This window comes from Penicillium maclennaniae (genome assembly GCF_028827695.1).
Source record: "Penicillium maclennaniae strain IBT 15551 chromosome Unknown utg000006l:1.0-2513246.0:1.0-2515036.0, whole genome shotgun sequence".
NCBI classification, from domain to species: Eukaryota; Fungi; Ascomycota; class Eurotiomycetes; order Eurotiales; family Aspergillaceae; genus Penicillium; species Penicillium maclennaniae.
The window spans coordinates 2,280,438-2,298,622 of record NW_026623218.1 but is presented as its reverse complement, the minus strand read 5'-3'; the positions used below and the strand labels follow the sequence as shown (position 1 = coordinate 2,298,622).

The 18,185-nt window shown below is 50.9% G+C and overlaps 4 protein-coding genes across 4 annotated transcripts; 1 reads left to right on the top strand and 3 right to left on the bottom strand.

The window, feature by feature from the left end:
* Positions 1-455: 455 nt before the first annotated feature.
* On the top strand, positions 456-3,787 carry N7477_007137 (uncharacterized protein; the record flags this gene model as incomplete). Its single annotated transcript, XM_056968800.1, has 4 exons — positions 456-1,943; positions 2,276-2,462; positions 2,516-3,141; positions 3,182-3,787. 4 exons carry the CDS (start codon positions 456-458, stop codon positions 3,785-3,787), a joined length of 2,907 nt encoding a protein of 968 aa, XP_056821596.1.
* A 4,783-nt stretch (positions 3,788-8,570) lies between these two features.
* Positions 8,571-10,376, bottom strand: nsdD (GATA-type sexual development transcription factor NsdD; the record flags this gene model as incomplete). Its single annotated transcript, XM_056968799.1, has 5 exons — positions 8,571-8,780; positions 8,942-9,262; positions 9,439-9,613; positions 9,696-10,283; positions 10,336-10,376. Coding segments are annotated over 5 exons (1,335 nt in total), but the record flags the coding sequence as incomplete, so codon positions are not given.
* Positions 10,377-13,097: 2,721 nt separating this feature from the next.
* On the bottom strand, positions 13,098-13,460 carry N7477_007135 (uncharacterized protein; the record flags this gene model as incomplete). Its single annotated transcript, XM_056968798.1, has 1 exon — positions 13,098-13,460. One exon carries the CDS (start codon positions 13,458-13,460, stop codon positions 13,098-13,100), a length of 363 nt encoding a protein of 120 aa, XP_056821594.1.
* Positions 13,461-15,907: 2,447 nt separating this feature from the next.
* Positions 15,908-16,431, bottom strand: N7477_007134 (uncharacterized protein; the record flags this gene model as incomplete). Its single annotated transcript, XM_056968797.1, has 2 exons — positions 15,908-16,326; positions 16,422-16,431. 2 exons carry the CDS (start codon positions 16,429-16,431, stop codon positions 15,908-15,910), a joined length of 429 nt encoding a protein of 142 aa, XP_056821593.1.
* Between the last annotated feature and the right edge of the window lie 1,754 nt (positions 16,432-18,185).

Sequence of the window (18,185 nt, the reverse complement as noted above, 5' to 3'; positions counted from 1 at the left end):
CCCGAGCTTAATCCTTACCTCCCACCAATCAGCGATAGTCTTTTCAGACACCTTCAACACAGACATAAAGGAGTGGAGGCACAAATTGAAGGGGGGGGGTGTACGGGATTTGCAGGCACCACCACCTATTCCCGTACGGGTGGGCTTAGATGTGAATGATAAGGCCTTAGATACTGTATCCTTTAGTCCTACATCGACCCTTCATGATCAGGATAAAGTGTCTTTGCACCCGTCGGACCCTGATTCCACAGGCCATTTCACCAGTCGTTCCACCCCATCCGGATGTTTTTATTCGACGGTCGGAACGCCTTGCAGCGAAGCATACCCTTAAAACTCATGAGCTTTAGGTAGAAGAATCTTCTATCCTCATAGCGCATACCGTCCTTCCTGCGGTCGATGAGTTATTGCCCTCTCGCCCCGGCGACCCTTACACCCCGGACACCTGGACTGAGGCCATGGCTTGCCCCGACAAGGCTAAATGGCTTCAGGCTACACACAAGGAATTAAAAAATCATACAGACAATGGAACATGGCGCATCATCGACCGCGAACGCAACAGAAAGCCCCTCACCTTACGCTGGGTCTTCCGCATCAAGGATGACGGCACATACAAGGCTAGGTTGGTGGTTCGTGGCTTCCAACAAGTTCCAGGCCGGGATTTCCTCGATGTCTACGCCGTCACTGCCCGTCCTATGAGCTTCAAGGTCTTCATGGCTTTGTATGCAGCTTATTCATGGGATTGCCATCATGTTGATATCGTGGCTGCATTTCTCAATGCAGACCTGAAGGAGTCTATTCAAATTGAACTTCCTGAGATTGTGAAGGACGACCACCCAGGCAAAGTTGGTCTTCTTATGCGTAGCCTTTACGGCCTGCGCCAGGCTCCTCTTGAGTGGTATAACACCCTCAAAGGCGTTCTTCTATCTCTTGGCTTCACGCGCACCCATGCTGACTATTCTGTTTTCACCCATACGGGCAAACGCATACATATCCTCGTCCATGTGGACGATATGCTTCTTCTGTCCCCAAAGGGGACTGGTTCCATTGAGCTACTCAAGGTTGTCCTTTCGAAGCACTTCCAGCTCACGGACAATGGTATTGTGAAACGTTTCCTGGCAATAGATATCGTGCACCTCGCCGGCGACGTCTATCTCTCGCAGGAAGCCTACATCGACAAGATTCTGTCTCGCTTCACCTTTTCTTCTGTCAAACCTATTCAGACGCCTTTCAACGATAAAGAGGTTCTTTCCCCTTACGATTCCGGTGCTCAGGCTACCCCACAGATGGTACAGCTTTACCAGGAGCAAGTCGGCTCGCTCGTGTGGGTGGTGGTGTCCACTAGGCCTGACGTCTCTTGGGCAGTCTGTAAGCTTACGAAATATTCACATAATCCGTCTTCTCTGCACTTCCAGGCTGTCAAACGAGTCTACCGTTATCTGAAAGGCACCAAAAGTCTATGCCTTCATTTTTCCCACCATCCTGCGGTTGGTCTAGCCTTATTCGCCTACGTGGATGCCTCATGGGCAAGCCCGCACGACGATAATCGGCTCTCGACCACCGGCTACGTCTTCATACTAGCCGGCGCCGCAATCATCTGGCAATCAAAGAGGCAAACCCTTATCACCCTCTCTTCCACGGAGGCTGAATACGTTGCGGCATGCCTTTGTTACCAAGATCTATCCTGGATTCAGCTCATGCTTACCGAACTGGGCCATCAAGCCCTCGTTCCAAGGCCGACTGTCATTTATAAGGATAATCAGGGCACCATTGCCCTCGTATCTTCGGACAAATTCACCACCCGCTCCAAGCACATCGATGTCAAATATCATTATGTGCGGGAGAAGGCTGCATCCAATGATTGCCTCTTTCAGTACGTCCCCACCGCAGAGCAGGCTGCTGATAGCCTCACCAAACCACTTCCAATGACCCTTTTTCAGCGGTTTGTGAAGCAATTGGGTTTGGCATCTATTCCACAGCATACCTGACACTTTTACATGCTTACACACGCTTCAACATTAATATTCCAACCACATTTTGATTCGACCAATGGGAGAGGCGCATTTCTATTGAAAATAGCCCCAGGAAGCTTCTTGTCTCTCATGGAGCCCGCTCGGCGCGAGGGGGGTGTTCGCATTGAATTGGGATGCTGCCCCACTTCACCGCATCCTTGCCTCAGCCTCCATGATATCTAGATCCATAGCTTCATCTCTAGAATCAATCATCTATCATATCTCTCATCATTCATCTTCCATCTTCACAATTCTAATTGGAGTAGACGGATTCTATCTGGTATCCCCAGTCTGAGGCTTGCTTGACTATCAATGTCATCCGCAGCTCGTCTGTCTCCAAGAAATCAAAGCTCCCAGTGGGAGTTTGGATCCATGGAGGTGGTTTCTACGAAGGCTCAGGATCGGACGAGCGATATAACATGTCGGCGATAGTGGAGAATGCCGAGAAAATTGGTATGTACAGATGTGAGTGCAACTCTTGTGTATAGTGATTCTGAACCATTCAGGTAAACCCTTTATCGCCGTCAGTCTCAACTATAGACTCTCAGCCTGGGGCTTCATTAGTTCGAGCCAGGTCTGGGGTAGTGGAAACACGAACCTTGGACTGAGAGATCAGAGACTGGCCCTTGAATGGGTGCAGGAGAATATCGCTGCTTTTGGTGGTGATCCTACTAAGGTTACCATCTGGGGTGAATCTGCCGGAGCCATGTCAGTTGGCTATCATCTGACAGCATATGGAGGCCGAGATGACAAGCTATTCCGAGGGGCAATCATGGAATCGGGCGGGTCTATCGCTGCTATTCCCTCCAACTATACTACGTTCCAGGCCACCTACGATGAATTGGTATCAAAAGTGGATTGTGCTGACGAAGTGGATACACTGCAATGTCTGCGTGAAGTTCCTTTCGAGACTCTTAATTCGGTTTTAAATGGCACCGATGGCTCCTCCGACTATAACTTCATGCCGGTGGTAGATGGGGACTTTATTCGGAATTGGGGCAGTATCCAACTGAACAGGCACGAGTTCGTCAAGGTTCCTATTCTCGCTGGCACGAACACAGATGAAGGCACTGCCTTTGGACCAACCGGAATTAATACTACGGAGCAGTGGTATGAATACTTGACTGGTAAGGTCAGTGCAACGATAAAAGCACCGCAACGGCTAATCACAGGAGTATTTCCTAGATGGTGGATTCGACTTCCAGACACCCCCATCTGTTGCAAAGGAGATCCTCAAATTATATCCCGACGATCCGGCTCTGGGGATCCCAGAATTCCTCGGCGACGAGCGTATCCCATCACAGGGCTACGAATGGCGACGGACATCCGCGTTCGCAGGAGACTTTACCATGCACGCGAACCGCCGACGCCAGTGTGAAGCCTGGTCGGAAACATCTACACCGGCATACTGCTACAGATTCAATGTACACGCAGCCGACGTGCCACTCCTCGTGGGAGCAACCCACTTTGAGGAAGTTTCCTTTGTATTTCACAATATTGCTGGGCAAGGTTATCACTACGGGAAACCCTTCGCCGGCGTGACGCAGTCATACATTGATATCAGCACTATGATGACCAGCATGTGGGCATCCTTCATCCACGACCTTGACCCGAACACGGGGGTGGTGAATAAGTCGGTGCACTGGGAGGCATACGGAACGAATATGCCCGTCGACCTGTTCTTGGATGCCAATACGACTAGCCACATGGAGGCGGATACCTGGCGCAAAGAAGGCATTGATTACATCATGAATAACGCAAAGGCCTTCTGGAGATAAGCAGACTTTCGCAATATACTTGGAAACTATGTACACGAAGCTGCTTGTCTAATTTTTTTTTTTTTAATATACGAGCCTTTTGAATGTTTACCAGCGGTCTGCCCATGTGGCCACCATCCATAGATTACAGTTTCCAGGCCCGACAATCCATGATGATTAATTTAGAAAGCGGAGACCAACGTGCTCGATAAGCGATTGTTAATCTATTGTCTCAATCTTGGGACTTTCGATCCCGCTAAGTGTATCGATAATTCCCAAAGTTCGCTAGTCGACCCACAGCATCTCACACCAGCCATCTGAGACCCTAATATCGAGATATGATTTAGCAGAAACGATGTAGGAAACTAATCTAAAACATAATTAAGGCTAGTTCCGGTTTAGAGCCCAATTCAGATGACGCCACCAAATCCCGATATCGGCTCCGACGGCTCCGAGAGGACGTTCTAGACTTAGGCTCGTGGAAGAATCTCGGCGATGACTTCTCCTGAGCCATGGACTTGTAAATCGGACCCAAATTATGACGAAGCTCGAGAAGTTACCGTGTTGAGCTTCTTGCGGATACTCGATCGGAAGCCTAGCGATCAAGATCGTGCGCGTGGGGCGGTCGCGCACAAGTTGCTCCCGTGGGAGAGCCCCATTCCCGAGGCAGTAAATTCAATAATACTTTCTCAGACTGTCCCACTTTGTCGACCATTGAATCTACCCGCACAACCTATATTCGGATATTAGAAATCCAGTAGCCTGGAATTCCACCTTTGAGTGTGTACATCCACCTCGAAACGCAACTCGTGCACGCGCAGAAGGTGGACACCCCCCCGGTCCCTCTTAGGAAAGATGAACGCGATGAGTGGATGGATCGAAGTTCCTCGTTAAAACAAAGGCGCTTATTGAGTGGGGCATAAAAGTCACGAACTGCTTTCGGTTGTTTTCTCCGCGGGCAATCGATTCTATGCAGCGCCCGAAGGAACCTGACTCGCAGACATCCGGGGGCTCGGGAAGTGACGTGGCCTTTACAATGGAAATGAAAAGCCCAATCTGATTCTCAGAAGGCTAAGAAAAGTCTCACCGCTCGAACAGGCAACCGGTGCGTCTGGGTTGCAAAAGGCAACACAGGTGCACCTGAAATCCCACGTCACCTAATGAGGGCTGGAAGGAGTAAGGATCAACTCGAAATCATGCAGAGGGCAGATCAGATCACGAGAATAGGCCGTGTAACCGTGAAATCGAAGATCACAGTGGTATAAGGGGGGAAATCATGCATGACGCATGCCATGGGGGAAGAAGATCTCGGTGCATCTTCCCGCGATCTTGCAGGTCTAGAGCGAGCTGGTACCATGGGACGCCTAAGAGACGGTGAGTATTGAGAGTGTACAAGGGGAGTATCCTCCATGCCCCCTTTCTGACTCTGTGCCTCTTGTGCCTCTGTGACCGAGTGTAACATGTGCACGTACCAATCTTACCAGAGGCACCCCGTTACCCATACGTCCAACGGGGCTCGTACAATCCCTGAGAATACTGAAAATCTCAACTCAAATAGTCGACCCAAGCCAGCGGCTCCTCCACACCGATTCCCGCGGACATCGGGCCCCAGTCTTCAGGTCTTTGGTTCAATGACGACCCACCGTCCTCAGCCGCCGCTAGTGAAGATGATCAGGAATGCTAGGGAGGAAAAGAAAAAGCGACTATTCCTTCTTGAGGAACAAAAGGGGGAGAAAAAGGTCACACAGTTCTGATCGGGAGGCATTTGTGATTCCCCATGAAGTAGAATGAGGTCCGGTATGGTTGCGGATAGAGCTGCTGCCGAACCCTAAAGTAGTTCGACGAGATCGAAGCAATAGAACACACCACACAGATAACGCAGAGAAGGGCCACAGAACACATAGAGAAGATCCACACCTACGGAATAGTGCGGAAGGCCCGAGAGCGCGGTAAAATACTGATCGACCGATCGTGGCCGTGGCCTTTTCATAGGTAGACCTCGGTGTTTGGTAAGCTTTACCAATTTACCAATTTACCAAGTATGAAGCCACAGCCACCAAGACTCCTGTAGCCCGAACCCGGGACGTTCCCCGATCCCCGATCTGAGCCAAATTTGAAAATGAACTATACAGGATATCCAGGGGACCCCTCGGGTTCCTCTTTCGGGTTCCTAGTCACAGTATAGTCGATTCTCGATCCTGTTTTGGGAAGACCGGTGGTGCGCCACAGGGGATGATCGGACATGCGAGAACCACGCCAGTGGAGATTGGAGCGTAAGTTCTTCGGCAATGCTCGCGAGCCACTGACACCGGGCATCGAATGAGAGTTCAGTAGTCCCCTGCTCTTTGATTTGCGCCCGCGTCCAGGAACATACTACCGGAGCTTAGACGCCACTGGCCCCGTTTCGCCTTCACGGTCGCAACGAGACACGATCGGACTTCGCCGTTGTCTCTGATTCTTTCTTGGGCCGCAATGTCGAGTTTTTTTTTTTCTTCGGAAGGACTACCGTTCGGGGGGCGGGTATCGGGTTAGGTGGCGTTCAAATCGCGATCTCGGCCGGCGCCCGGATGTTGGAACGCGATGCGCGATCTGACTAGAAAGATCTACCAACCTCGACTGGGAGTCAAATTTCATAGCCAGGACCAGAATCCTATCTTGTAGTATCTGACGAGGAGTAACGATTTTTGGCTTACGCTGATCGTGCATGCGGGTTCTCATCTATTCGTTCCTTGGCATTTTTTTTTTTTGCCTCTTCTTTTCTTATTCGCTGCCAAATCATTCCTTCAGGCGAGTGAATAATTAGTAATTAGACAAGAGGCTATGACATGATGGGTGTTCACAATTCTTATTGGAAAGCTTACAGCACAAGCCCGGTCGGGGTTTGAACGGTGTACGGTCAACACATGACCTACAGTAGGGTGTTATGATCTCCACAGGGATGTGAGGCTAGAGAATTGTCCGCCCTGATTGGGGTACTGGATCTGATCTGGCAGTCATATTGGTTACACGAATCGTGTGATCGAAACCATTGGACTCGATCCTGTTATGGTACACGGTATGAAAATGGTCATGTACCCGACTCCGTGGACGCCTAAGGAAGTATGTCTTCTGTGTTGGTACTCAATCCGAGCCTTGCGGGAGCCGAGGTACAGAAAGTCAACGTGAAAAATACCCACGCGTGAACTCCGAGTATCTATGCGCTGTCGCGAAGGCTCAAAAAAACCACCTCGGTAATTTCAAACATTACAAATACTGCAATGGATCGCGATCGCTGCATATATCCCTGCTAGCGGCACTTGGGCGATCCTTCAGTTCCCCTGTATCCCGTACTCCGCTTGTCGTTCACCGTTCTTTCAACTGGAGGTAATGTAAGAAAAAAAAATAAAAAATAAAAAAAATAAACCTCGCAGATCGATTACCCAATGAATGGACACCGATCTCTCCGGGCAGGGGGTTCTTTCTGGGGACTACAGTAGGCTTGCTGTCATCCCCATGACAAATCCTGAGACGCGCCACACGCCCATAATTTGGATTAGCGGGGTGGCTCCCGTTCCTCAGGCGGTCTGGAATATCTTTCTTTGATTTTTCTCATTATTTTTTTTTTCCATTAATTCTGAATTCTGTAATTTTGGCGTTGGGGTCTGGTGGAGGCGTTGGAAGTATTTGAGATTCTGTCCGTAGATCGATCGCGGGTGGCCGGGGCCTCCCTGCGATCTCTTCCTTACGGAGATCTTCACTTTTCCAGCACCCGAGTCTAGTATGCGTCTATCGGCTATGCGAGGAGGCCGTGAAAACTATTTGACACTCCAAGGTTTTGAGTTTATGTATCTCCGATGTCTGTTCTCTGGGGTTTAGAGTAGGCCGCCTTCCTCATAGGACATAGCACAACTCCCGTACTCTGTACTCCGCCCTTCCGCGAGCCGTGCAGTCTATCACATAAACGGAAACAGATGATCGCCGCCTAAAGGAATTTACTTTCAAAGCTGTCATGGCGAGGCCACTTCTACAATAGTCGAAAGTCGACGGTAAGCGAACATTCGAGAATCCATATTTTGACAGGCGGTATAGTTGCAGTGCCTCGCTCATAGTTCGGGTGAACCAAACATTCAAGCTCGGCCGCCAGATGACTTCATAACCGGACGAAAAGCTAGGCCGAATCAACTCAAATCCCTCGTGGCAACCATACTTGCTCCTTTGGGCGAACATCGGACCTTATCTCGATTTTCATTCTTGTTGGATCGGTAACATGCAATCCAGATTCATATTGCCACCGGCACAAAGATTTCCAGATGTCAGATGTCAGATGTTAGATCGTGATTTGATTCTCTTCGTACAACGGTAAAGAAAAAAGCAACATTCATCCAATGTAGGTCGTATGCTGGGAGAACCAAGATCGTACACACATCACAACGCAAAATACTCAAACACGCGCAGAGAGAGGCTCGGAGACACATGCAGGGTATAAAAAAACAGTCTTGAAAAAAAAAAAAATCAGGCTCATCCGGTCCGAGACAAAATAAAATGAGGGTAAAATCTATGCTTTGAAGCCGGGCTCCCAACGCTGCGAGGGTATTATATAAGGGCACCAATTAGGAAGGTCCAAAAAAAGACACAAGATCAACGAAAAGAAAAATGGAAGAAGAAACAGAGATGCCCGGGCCCAACGAGTGAATGAACGGAACACACACGTTATCCGGAAATGATCAAAGAATAATGGCCACTGAACTCCTTTTTGCCTCCTGGTTCTATTTCCCGCCTTGTTCCAACGCCACATGAGAAAATAAAGTAGCAGAGAAAACCAATTTCAATGACTGGTTGGCGATGCGGAGTCAAGGTTCTTGGGCTTTAGATTCGATCCCAGGGTCGCCGCTTTGTTCGCGCCCATTTTTCGTGTTAGCTTGGCGTAGTGAAGCCCGCACGCGTTACACAGCGTTCGGGCACCATCTGGACCCCGACGCCATTCCGGTGTTTCGGCTCGGTTACAGCTGTGGCAACGACCAGGAGGGGCCGCCTTCTGCAAAGAAGAACATGTGGTCAGCCACTGACAGCTCAAAAAATGAAGAAGACGTGGAGTATAGGACTGAAGTCAACCATGGTGACAAGTGACAGCTTCGGGGAGTAAACGGGCAAAAAGAAGCAAAAGATCAAATTAGAACAGGGGCAATGGTCACTTACTCCACGCCGTTTTTTCGAGTCCGCCCCGGCAAATCCACCTGTACCTTTGAATTCTTCTTGATACATGGCCATGTGCTCGTCTTCTCCGGGCTTGTAGGCCTTGCGTTGTGCCAGCTGTTCCGCTAGAGCTTGTTCTTGGTTGACGACCGCCGTCCGTATCCGGATGAGTGCATCTTGGTTCCGACGCTGCATATGGAGCATGTCCTCCACTTCCCCGAGAGAGGGCAGAGACCCTAAGACCGGGCCAGACCGTTGTGTCTGGTGTGCACGAGCAGCGTAGTGCCGTGAAAAGTCAAGTGTTCGGGTGCTCATCTCCGAGATCTGTGCCAATGATGTAGAAAAAGCTGTCAGCCCACCCGTTCTCAAATTTCACAGGTCTTGACACCAAAATCACACTCAGTTGATCGACAGAAAGCAATTTTCCATGTTTCTCGCCCGCTGGCTGACGTGGGGAAAGGAAAGGAAAAAAAAGAAAAGCAACCGAGGAAAATTCATACCTCATTCAGAGATGTCTCCACATCGTACACGTCCAAATGTCGTTTTACCGAATCGCTATGTGGCTGACCAGGAATCGAGCGACCCACGAATCCACCCTTGACCTCTTCCACGCGTGGTGCACCCATGTATCGGTTATCATAGGGTGCCGGAGGAGTATGACGTGCCGTTCGGCGGCTGAGGGTAGGAATAGTTGGGAGGGAAATGTGTGTAGCCATTGGGGGAGGCGACGCTGCCGGCGGATGGCGGCGCGCTGTACTCATAACCGGAGGAATTTTGGGAGCCTGTCACCGAGGTAATGCCGGTTTTGGCGCTCTGGGTCGGTGACTTGCCGGTGCTGAGGGAGTGGAGCGACGGGTTCCGTGAATCGGTCGTGTTGATCGAGGCTAGACTGTTGCGCGAGGCCTCAGTCTGGAGTTGATTCTGGTGGGGGTAGCCCGCTTCCCGCAGCAGGGAGCCCGAAGCAGGACCATTAGAGAAAGGGTTGGGGGGCCCTGACGGGCCTTCCGCGGAGCGCCCGACCAGATGTGATGGCGGTGCAGCGTGACCAGGTTGTGATTGAGGAGCGGAGGTGGGAGCGGGATAAGGAAGGTCGAGGGCCTCGTGAATGGATGGGAGGGATTGGCGGGGTGTGGCCTTGTCTTTTTCATCCTCGATGACCCGGCGCGACTCTGGCGGTGAAATGTAACCGGGTTGGGGTGCGGCGTTGGTCGCGGGCGCGTAGGAGTAGGGTGATTGTTGACCGGAATACATGCTGGAGGAGTGGAGGGGGATGATGGGCGATGAGATGGGGTGTTTGAATCCCGAGTCCTTGCCTCTGAAACCACCGAGGGCGGGCAAAGGGTCTCTGTCGCGAAAGTCAGCATTGTCGTTCAGACCGATGAGCAAGCCAAACCAACCTGTGCCTTGGTGCGGCTTCCAAAGACCCCATCACGTACTTTGCTAGAAGATTGGGTTGCGTGTCACAACAGAGCAGTCCTCATCGACCGAGTATGCAGTGCCTTGGAACTTGGGAATCTGGGTCGGTGGGAAGGATGTCAGGTGGAGGGGGGGAAAGCGAGTGAAGAAATAGTCGCGTTGGCAGCGATCCGATCTCAAAAAGAAAAGCCAAGCAGCGAGATTTCCCCAGTTCGTGCGAGTGCCGGAAAGATCGGAGAGATGCGAAGTTCACGTAGGAGGGAACCGAGATCCTCGTGAACCGAAGTTGAGTGTGGCGCGGGTCTGCGATCGGGCGAGAGAGAGAAAAAGTATACTACTCCTTTTTCTCTACCACTGTTTTCTATCGGGAGGTAGCGAGTCTTCTAAGTCGGGTCCGAAGTGTCAGGAAACAATGATAATGACAGATAAAAAAATAATAAAAATCAAAAATCAGTCCAAAGGATCCTAGATAGATCGTGATGGGCAAGTGATGCAAGGGATGTTGGACGGGTCGAATTGTAACGTGGAGGGGGGAATGTCCAGGGAATGCAAATCCAAATATGAGGCGCCAAAAAAGATGCACGAGGTGGAATGGAGAGTTAAATAAAGTCAGATTTCGATCCAGCGATCGATATATGAGCGAGACAGAAAGAGGGGGGGGAAGGAAAGCCAAAAGGACAGGGGATCGAGGCTACTTCGTTTCGGGCCTCAGATTGGAATGAACGAGTGGGTAAGGTATCATACAGTAAAAGGAAGTTTAAAATAAAGAGAATTATAAAGGAATATTAGAAAAAGTAAAAAAAATACCAAACGGGAAAAATGGAAAATAGAGGATAATCTAAAATTGAAAATAGAAATAAAAAAAAAATAAAATCCAAAATATCGGAGGAATCAAGTGGATCGATGAGAAGCGGGTACCCCGAGTAGAAGGGCAGTGGAAGTCCCAAGTGGGAAAGGGAGAGACCTACGGTAACTTAGTAACCATCGGTATAGGGAGGCCACTGGGTAACTTCAAAGGCCAAGTCACTCAGGTCAAGGTGACTCGGGAGGTCAGATACCAAGAAATTCGAGATCGGTCATGACCCCGTTTTTCTTGGAGAGGCAAATTACAATACTGGCGAACTGCGGATCGGTGGAGATGGCAATAGTACCTATCGTGTTGACTCGTCCCTAGTTGCCAAGGTGCCTTCCTAGGCTACGGAGTAGCCTAGGTGTAGGTACAGGTGTAGATGTAGATGTAGATGTAGGTGTAGGGGTAGGTGTGTGTAGGCAGCCTGGCCTACTCCCATCCTATCCTACTTATTGTAGGTGTCTCTTCACCTTAGTACGACCTTGCGCAGGAACACCGGCGTACAGGTACACCGGTGCAACGATACTCCTGGACTCGACGGTCAAATCGATTCTCTCAGGCTACCACGCGCAATCACTGATTCCTCACTCGCTCCATAGCTGTCACGTGGAGATCTCGATTCCGGCCTCGGGCGCCAAGTGTGTTCAGATCTCGTTTCCCACGGATCGATGTTGCGGGTACTGTTCCAGGGCTCCCGACTGAGGGCTCGGTGTCAGGAGCATAGTACCTATAGTACGTGTACACCATACCGACTCGGGTGCCTGGATAAGCAGATCTAGCCACGACATGCCCTCAAGATCTGAGGAATGGAGGGGGGGGGGGGGTAAAGAAGCCACTGTCACACAACCCATCCGTATTAGAACCGCAACTGGATCAATGCCGGGAATCCAATGAAAGAATTATTGGTACAGCTTTCCGATCTCCCGTGGCTGAACATGTTTTACTGTCGCGATCAACCACCATCGATCGCCCACTGAGGCACCCGACGTCACCAAACACCAGGGCATCGAATGGACGGCGCACACTTCCCCCCTACAGCAGAGACTCCGACATTCAGCCCACCTCGCATGGCACAAGCTTTGGATCGAGATCGGACTACACCAAAAAGGCTATTGGCTTGATCGCAACGCCATCTCGGCTCTTGCGAAGGTAAATGGGGAAGAGCCCGGTGACGTAGCATGATTGAAGGTCATCGTCCGTCTGTCCTTGCCGGTTCGGGTTTCGCGTACCTTCTGTGCCGTCTCTAGCACATGGCAAACAATAGGCAAAATATGGAAATATGAAAACATGGATTTGTTCCTTTGTTGTTCCCTGAAGCTGACCGGACAATTCATGGCCATCTTCTTTCGCTTTGGCCCCCTTCCAGACTTTCTGACCACTATGTCACCTCCCATGCGATTCGTGCTATTTTTCCGCGAGTTTTCCCCGCCCCCCCCACCCCTTTGCCCCCTTCACCCTTGATCCCAGTCTGAATGATCTGGGAAGATACCGGGTCTACGGTACCTCCGCCAGCCTCGCATGAGAATCTCATCACACGTTAGTTGAGAGAGGGGGGGCGTCTGCGCACAGACGGGACCCATAGCGGGTTCATGGCTCCTAACGGTCGGCCCTGAACCGACTAGTCGCAGGGCCCAAACGTTACAAACTTTCTCTCAAGATCTTCCTGGATCTTGGTTCGACCCTGGACATCCGCTCTCTAACTTTGATCTCAGTACGATGACTCGATTCGATCCAATGGTTCGTGGCACGTATTGTATCTGCAGTCGGTATGCAAATGAGGCGACCTCCTGTTCGGATCGGATCGTCGAAACACGGGGGCTCGATCCAACGCGAAGAATCGATCTACATGACTGCATCGCAGCCGAGCCAGCGCACCACCCAGATCGCAGCGTTTCAGCCACCGAGCGATGCGTTCTGTGCGCCTGAGATTTGAGATTCGGATCCGGTGCATGCACGGTAGGTCACCTCGTTGGAATCTGCTCCACTGCATGTGCGCAGAGTTTGAACTGTCTCCAAAATCTCTTTGCATGTTGGCCCGGCTTCCGCCGCAGGTGCGCAGAGTCGAGAGATGCTTTCGATCTGAACTATCGCAATCGTGGCCGGTCGCAGATGCAATACGCTGTACTGAGGGATCCGGTCGCGCGATTGGTTGAACGGTGGCGGTTTCGACACGGAAATGCACGCCGGAGCCGCCGGCTCCAAGGCCTTGGTTGCCTTGTTTTTCAGAGGCAGCCATGCATCCGCCCACCAACGCATCCAGAAGCTGAATAGTTTTGCACGCTAGCAGACTTCGTGCTGGGCGCAACTTAGCTGTGGGGTGGGTGGTGGGAATCGGTTCTTAGTTGGGCCACCGTGAACGCGCCGTAAACCCCCCCCCCCCAAAAAAAAAAAAAGTTGAACAAAAACAAAAAAACTATAAGCATAGCCAAAACCTTCAAATCCTTCCAGCTACCGTGTCATTTAGGAGTATACACACTGAACTCGCCCGAGAAACGAAGCTAGCAAGGGTCTGGGTAACAAATATCATCAAGGCTAGTCCGTATTCCCGACTACCAAAGCTTCTAGTATGATCGACCATAGGGGGGGCTGCCGAGAGGGGCACACCGTTAGGACCGTTGGACGCATGACTTGAGCTGAGTAAAAAGGCTGGGAGCTCTGCGAAATTCACCTATAAGATGGGGAGACAGTTGGGAGAGTGGGACCAAGGAGTCCATGGAGTCCATGGCTAGCAGGCCGATCAGATAATCCTGACCGTATGGGAATGGGAGCGACAACGCCTTTGCTTCTTCAGGAAAGAGATTAAGATCCGATCCCAATTTGAGACCTTTTGGGGGGGAGTTCACTTTTCAGATGGACTCTGCTAAGCTGGACCAAAAAGCGATAGCTGATCACTGCGGAATCCCACATTCTCCAACCTGCCAGTATGTTGGCCTCACGTCGGATTGCACCCATTGACAGGCGTGGAAAAAATGACACCCCCAAATGGAAGAGGAGAAAAAAAAATAAGAAATGGAAAAAAAAGGGGTGCCACGACACACTAGACTCTGTCGACACCTACATGAATCAGGGATCCATCGATGCATGGTCGACCCGCCTGGGATGGCGGTTTCAGCCGTTGTGCAGCTGCAAGAAGCCAAAGTCCTGCCACCAGCCCAACGAGCTCGACATAGTCAAATGTCCGGGCTGACGCCATGGATCGTCAGGGATCTTGATTTTCACGTGTGTGTGCCAACCAGAATCAGAGCCGAAAATCGATCATTCATGCCAGAGCCAAGGGATAAGGGGGTTGCTGGAATTCTCCGAGCTGTGGGGACTCATCCAGTAATCCCGCGCGAATCTCTAAACTCGAACAGGAAACTTGACAGCTGTGCCCGGGTTGCGAATGAATGGCCCATCTGCAGGTCTCTAAGAATGACAGACTGGAGTCAAGAAGGACCAAGGAGACCACCAGGGCAGTCCTGCAGCAGGCCAGAACGGGCTCGCAAGTCACATCAGAGGTCATGGTAGTACGATCTTACGACTTGACGGTGTTAATATCCCTGCCAGCCCCCAAGGAGCGCTATTGGGAAATTCAATCTCGATATTTCTCGACTAGGACCAGGGTGAATGACCCCGAACTGCTCATCGGGACCGGCTAGGCTGTGTGTTAGATCTGGCATGTAATGTATACATTGGTATACATTGGTACACGGGTAACATGCCTTGATACTAGCTCCGAACTAATTGCCAACGGCTTGGCTCCTCATCGTGAGGCGTGAAGGCACTTAGAAAGGTTTGTTGACCCGCCACCGCCATCTCATCTAGCTTCCCAGTAGCCTCATCCACGAGTCAGTCATCTCAGGGCTGCCAAAAAGCAGGTGGACACAGAACAGGATTTTCGTCAAGTGGAGGAAAAACGGCAAGGGGGGGGGGGAGAGCCACCACAGCACTGTGATTCAACGGCAGCTTCTGCACGTTCCAGTTTGAAGTCCTAGCACAGCCACCTAACACCTCAGCAGACCCGGGAAAGGTCAAGGCCGAAAAGAGACTGTATCCCTCTTCAGCCTATAGTCCGTCCCGTTGGGTTGGTTCGGCCATCTCCCGAAGAAAAGTCAGTCTCTCCGATCAACTGGTGGGCTTACTCGAGTCATGGGGTGACGCTATGGTGTCTGATGCATTGGATGCGTGAGACGTTTAGGGCAATTCCCCATAACGGGGGAGAGGCGCAGTACTAAAGGACTATAACAAGCCGGACCGTTTCCAGACCCACCGCAACAGACCGCTTCGATCGGCGGGGAGGACAAGATTTCGGCTTGACCGGATCAGGAGGAGAGGAGCAATAGAGCAGAGGAGATGAGAGCGCCAGAGTCGATCCGATGAGTAATGGGTAAGATTGACGCTCGCTGCCGAGATTCCCTGAGCCGTTTTCCCGCCATTCGAACAATGGGCCCGGAGGTTGTCTCCGTTTTTGATCCACCCCCTGCACCTTTTCTACTCCTGTCGTGTTTCTCGTCGATCGCACAAATCTGCTCATTTCGCGGGTGTCCACTAGTGACTCTTGTCTCCTTCCCCTTGAAGCATTTCCATACCCATGAGTTGAGCTAGCTATTGGCTAAGAAGCTGGGCAGGTTCATGCGATGAGCTTCTTTCCTCGTAGCTCCTGCAGCTAAGGAGGAGGGGGGCCGATTGGGGGGGGGCTGTGGTACTTGAACCGAACCTGTTCCCTATTTTTTCCTCGTGCCAGTTCTCGTGGAGACAGAAGTCGTCCTTGGTTCGAGAGGGAGGGGGAACCCTTCAGTGGAGACGGACTTGCGCTGGCCATTGGCTGCTTGAACACTTCCATTTTTAAGTTTGCAGAAACTTAGGAACGTGAAAACTTCGAAGTACACATAAGATGGATAGAAATATGTGACGTTACGGATGATACGGCGATATATTTCCTGTTGGGAATCACCATCAAGTTTGCCGTTAGGTAGCTCCGCTGTCATTGAACTCTTCATCTGGCGGCTCTGGAAGGCGGTCAAGGCGGTCTGGACGGCTAATGCAAAGATCCATTTACCGGCAGCTGCCAAAATACGCAAGCGGGAACTTGCGTCTGCAGCGTGCGTGTGATATGGCCTTAACATGACATGCTCAGTGAGAACTGCAGAAGACTGAAGAGCGCGGGGCTTCGTTCATATTAATTTGATGATTAGTTTTGGCTTGATTGGGATGAAGTGATGGGACACGTTCTCGTACTTGGCACCATTATTGGAGTCTTTGGCGTATTTGGAACAAATCCCTGTCCATAAGCCCAGGAGCATAAATACTTTATAGTTTGCGGGGTCTGAATGTCCCCTGCACTTTGACGTTCTGGGCTGTTTCAAAGTCCGGATAATTATAGCATGGTGAGCGCTTAGATAGATTAGAGTCCATAAGTGTTTAGGAAAGTTGGCCCTCAAGCCACCAGGGTTTGTCGCAAACCAGGGGCGTCGGACACAACCTTGATTAGGATCACCCCCCTTGTTCCAACAGAAGTACGAAGGACTCAACTTTCGAAACTATCCCGGGTGTTTGTGATGCATGAACACGCGCGAGGCTGCTCAGACCCTGAGGAAGATGAACAAAGTACGCGGAATGTTCCCGGCGCCATAGACTGTCATGTCCCAAGTCGAGACAGATCGCCGTCTCAATATAGTTTCGGCCGGCACTACGAGGCAACTGAGGACTAGTACGTATCAAGCACGAAGATCGAAGCCTATCATATGCAGGCGTGGGATCCTGCAGATGTATGTCTAGTGTAACTGACACAGAACCTTTCGATCGCTGAATCACAACAAGTACCCAAGAGCTCACAAGCTCCCTCGACAGGGAAAAGCAGACATCCCGATGTTTAGTGCTCGTGCGAGACCGATCGACTATCGACAAAAACTCGTTCGTGGCAACTTGTTTTGATACAGTAGGGCCTTTGTCTACCATCGGAATGAGGAAGCTAGGCTGATGGCAAAGTTGTGACATGTCTCCTGTCAATTTCTTGGCCCCGGTGTAGACCAGGGCCCAGCGGCCTGAGGCATGCCGAGCATGTCTCTACTGTACTGAGCATTATGTGACGCGCACCCACTGCGCACTGTTCAAGATGACTGAGGGTTCAGTAATCGCCACAGCAGAGGCCCACCGGAGACGAATCGAGCAAAACGGATAACAATAAAGGATGCTCTCCTTTCGATCTTTCTTTCCACGATGGATATATACCCGATGCTTCGCGATAAAAACTCTACTCGCCGTTGGAGCTGGAGTAGCCGGATTTTTTTTCCCAGGTTCAGATATTGATGTTCTCGAAGACGGGCGGGCCATGGGAAACATGGAGCAAATAGTCGCATCCACTCTTCGCCCCCCCCCCCTTGGCGGATCTCACTAAGAAATTGGGAAAGTTTGTGCGCCTCACTGACTAGTGGCTGGTAATCGACGATTCTCGCCGGTGTTCGATGTCTAATCTCCGTGGAAGATGATCTGAAGGATGATGTATGTGAGGGCACATGTATGAACGATATGGAAGATCCGAGCTCCACGGTAAAGCGGAAAGTGTTAACCGTGAAGCTCTAGGCTCGACGGTGGTTGATCTGCACCCTTGACGAGGAAATCAACAAATAGACGATCTAAAGTTGGAGATAGGGATAGGAAAAGAGATTTCTTAGATTTAGGCCACATCATACGGAGACATTCAGAAGCAAGCGGCTCAAAGACATCCCGATCACTCTGCTCCAGAAGGGAATTCTCCGGTCCCGCGGGATTTGCAGCGAAAAGCCGAAGGATCGGCAATCTTCAATCAAATCAACCAGCGCGACTATCGACCAGACACATGGCAATGGAGGCCCCGCACCCGATCCACGTTCGAATCTGGGCATGAGGGCCATGACAGCTAAACGGTGTCTTTCTCTCGGGGACTTTTTTTCTCCACCGCACCGCTTCGTCATCGGTAAAGGTTCGCGGGCTCCACTTCAGATTCGAGTTCGAGGGCAAAAA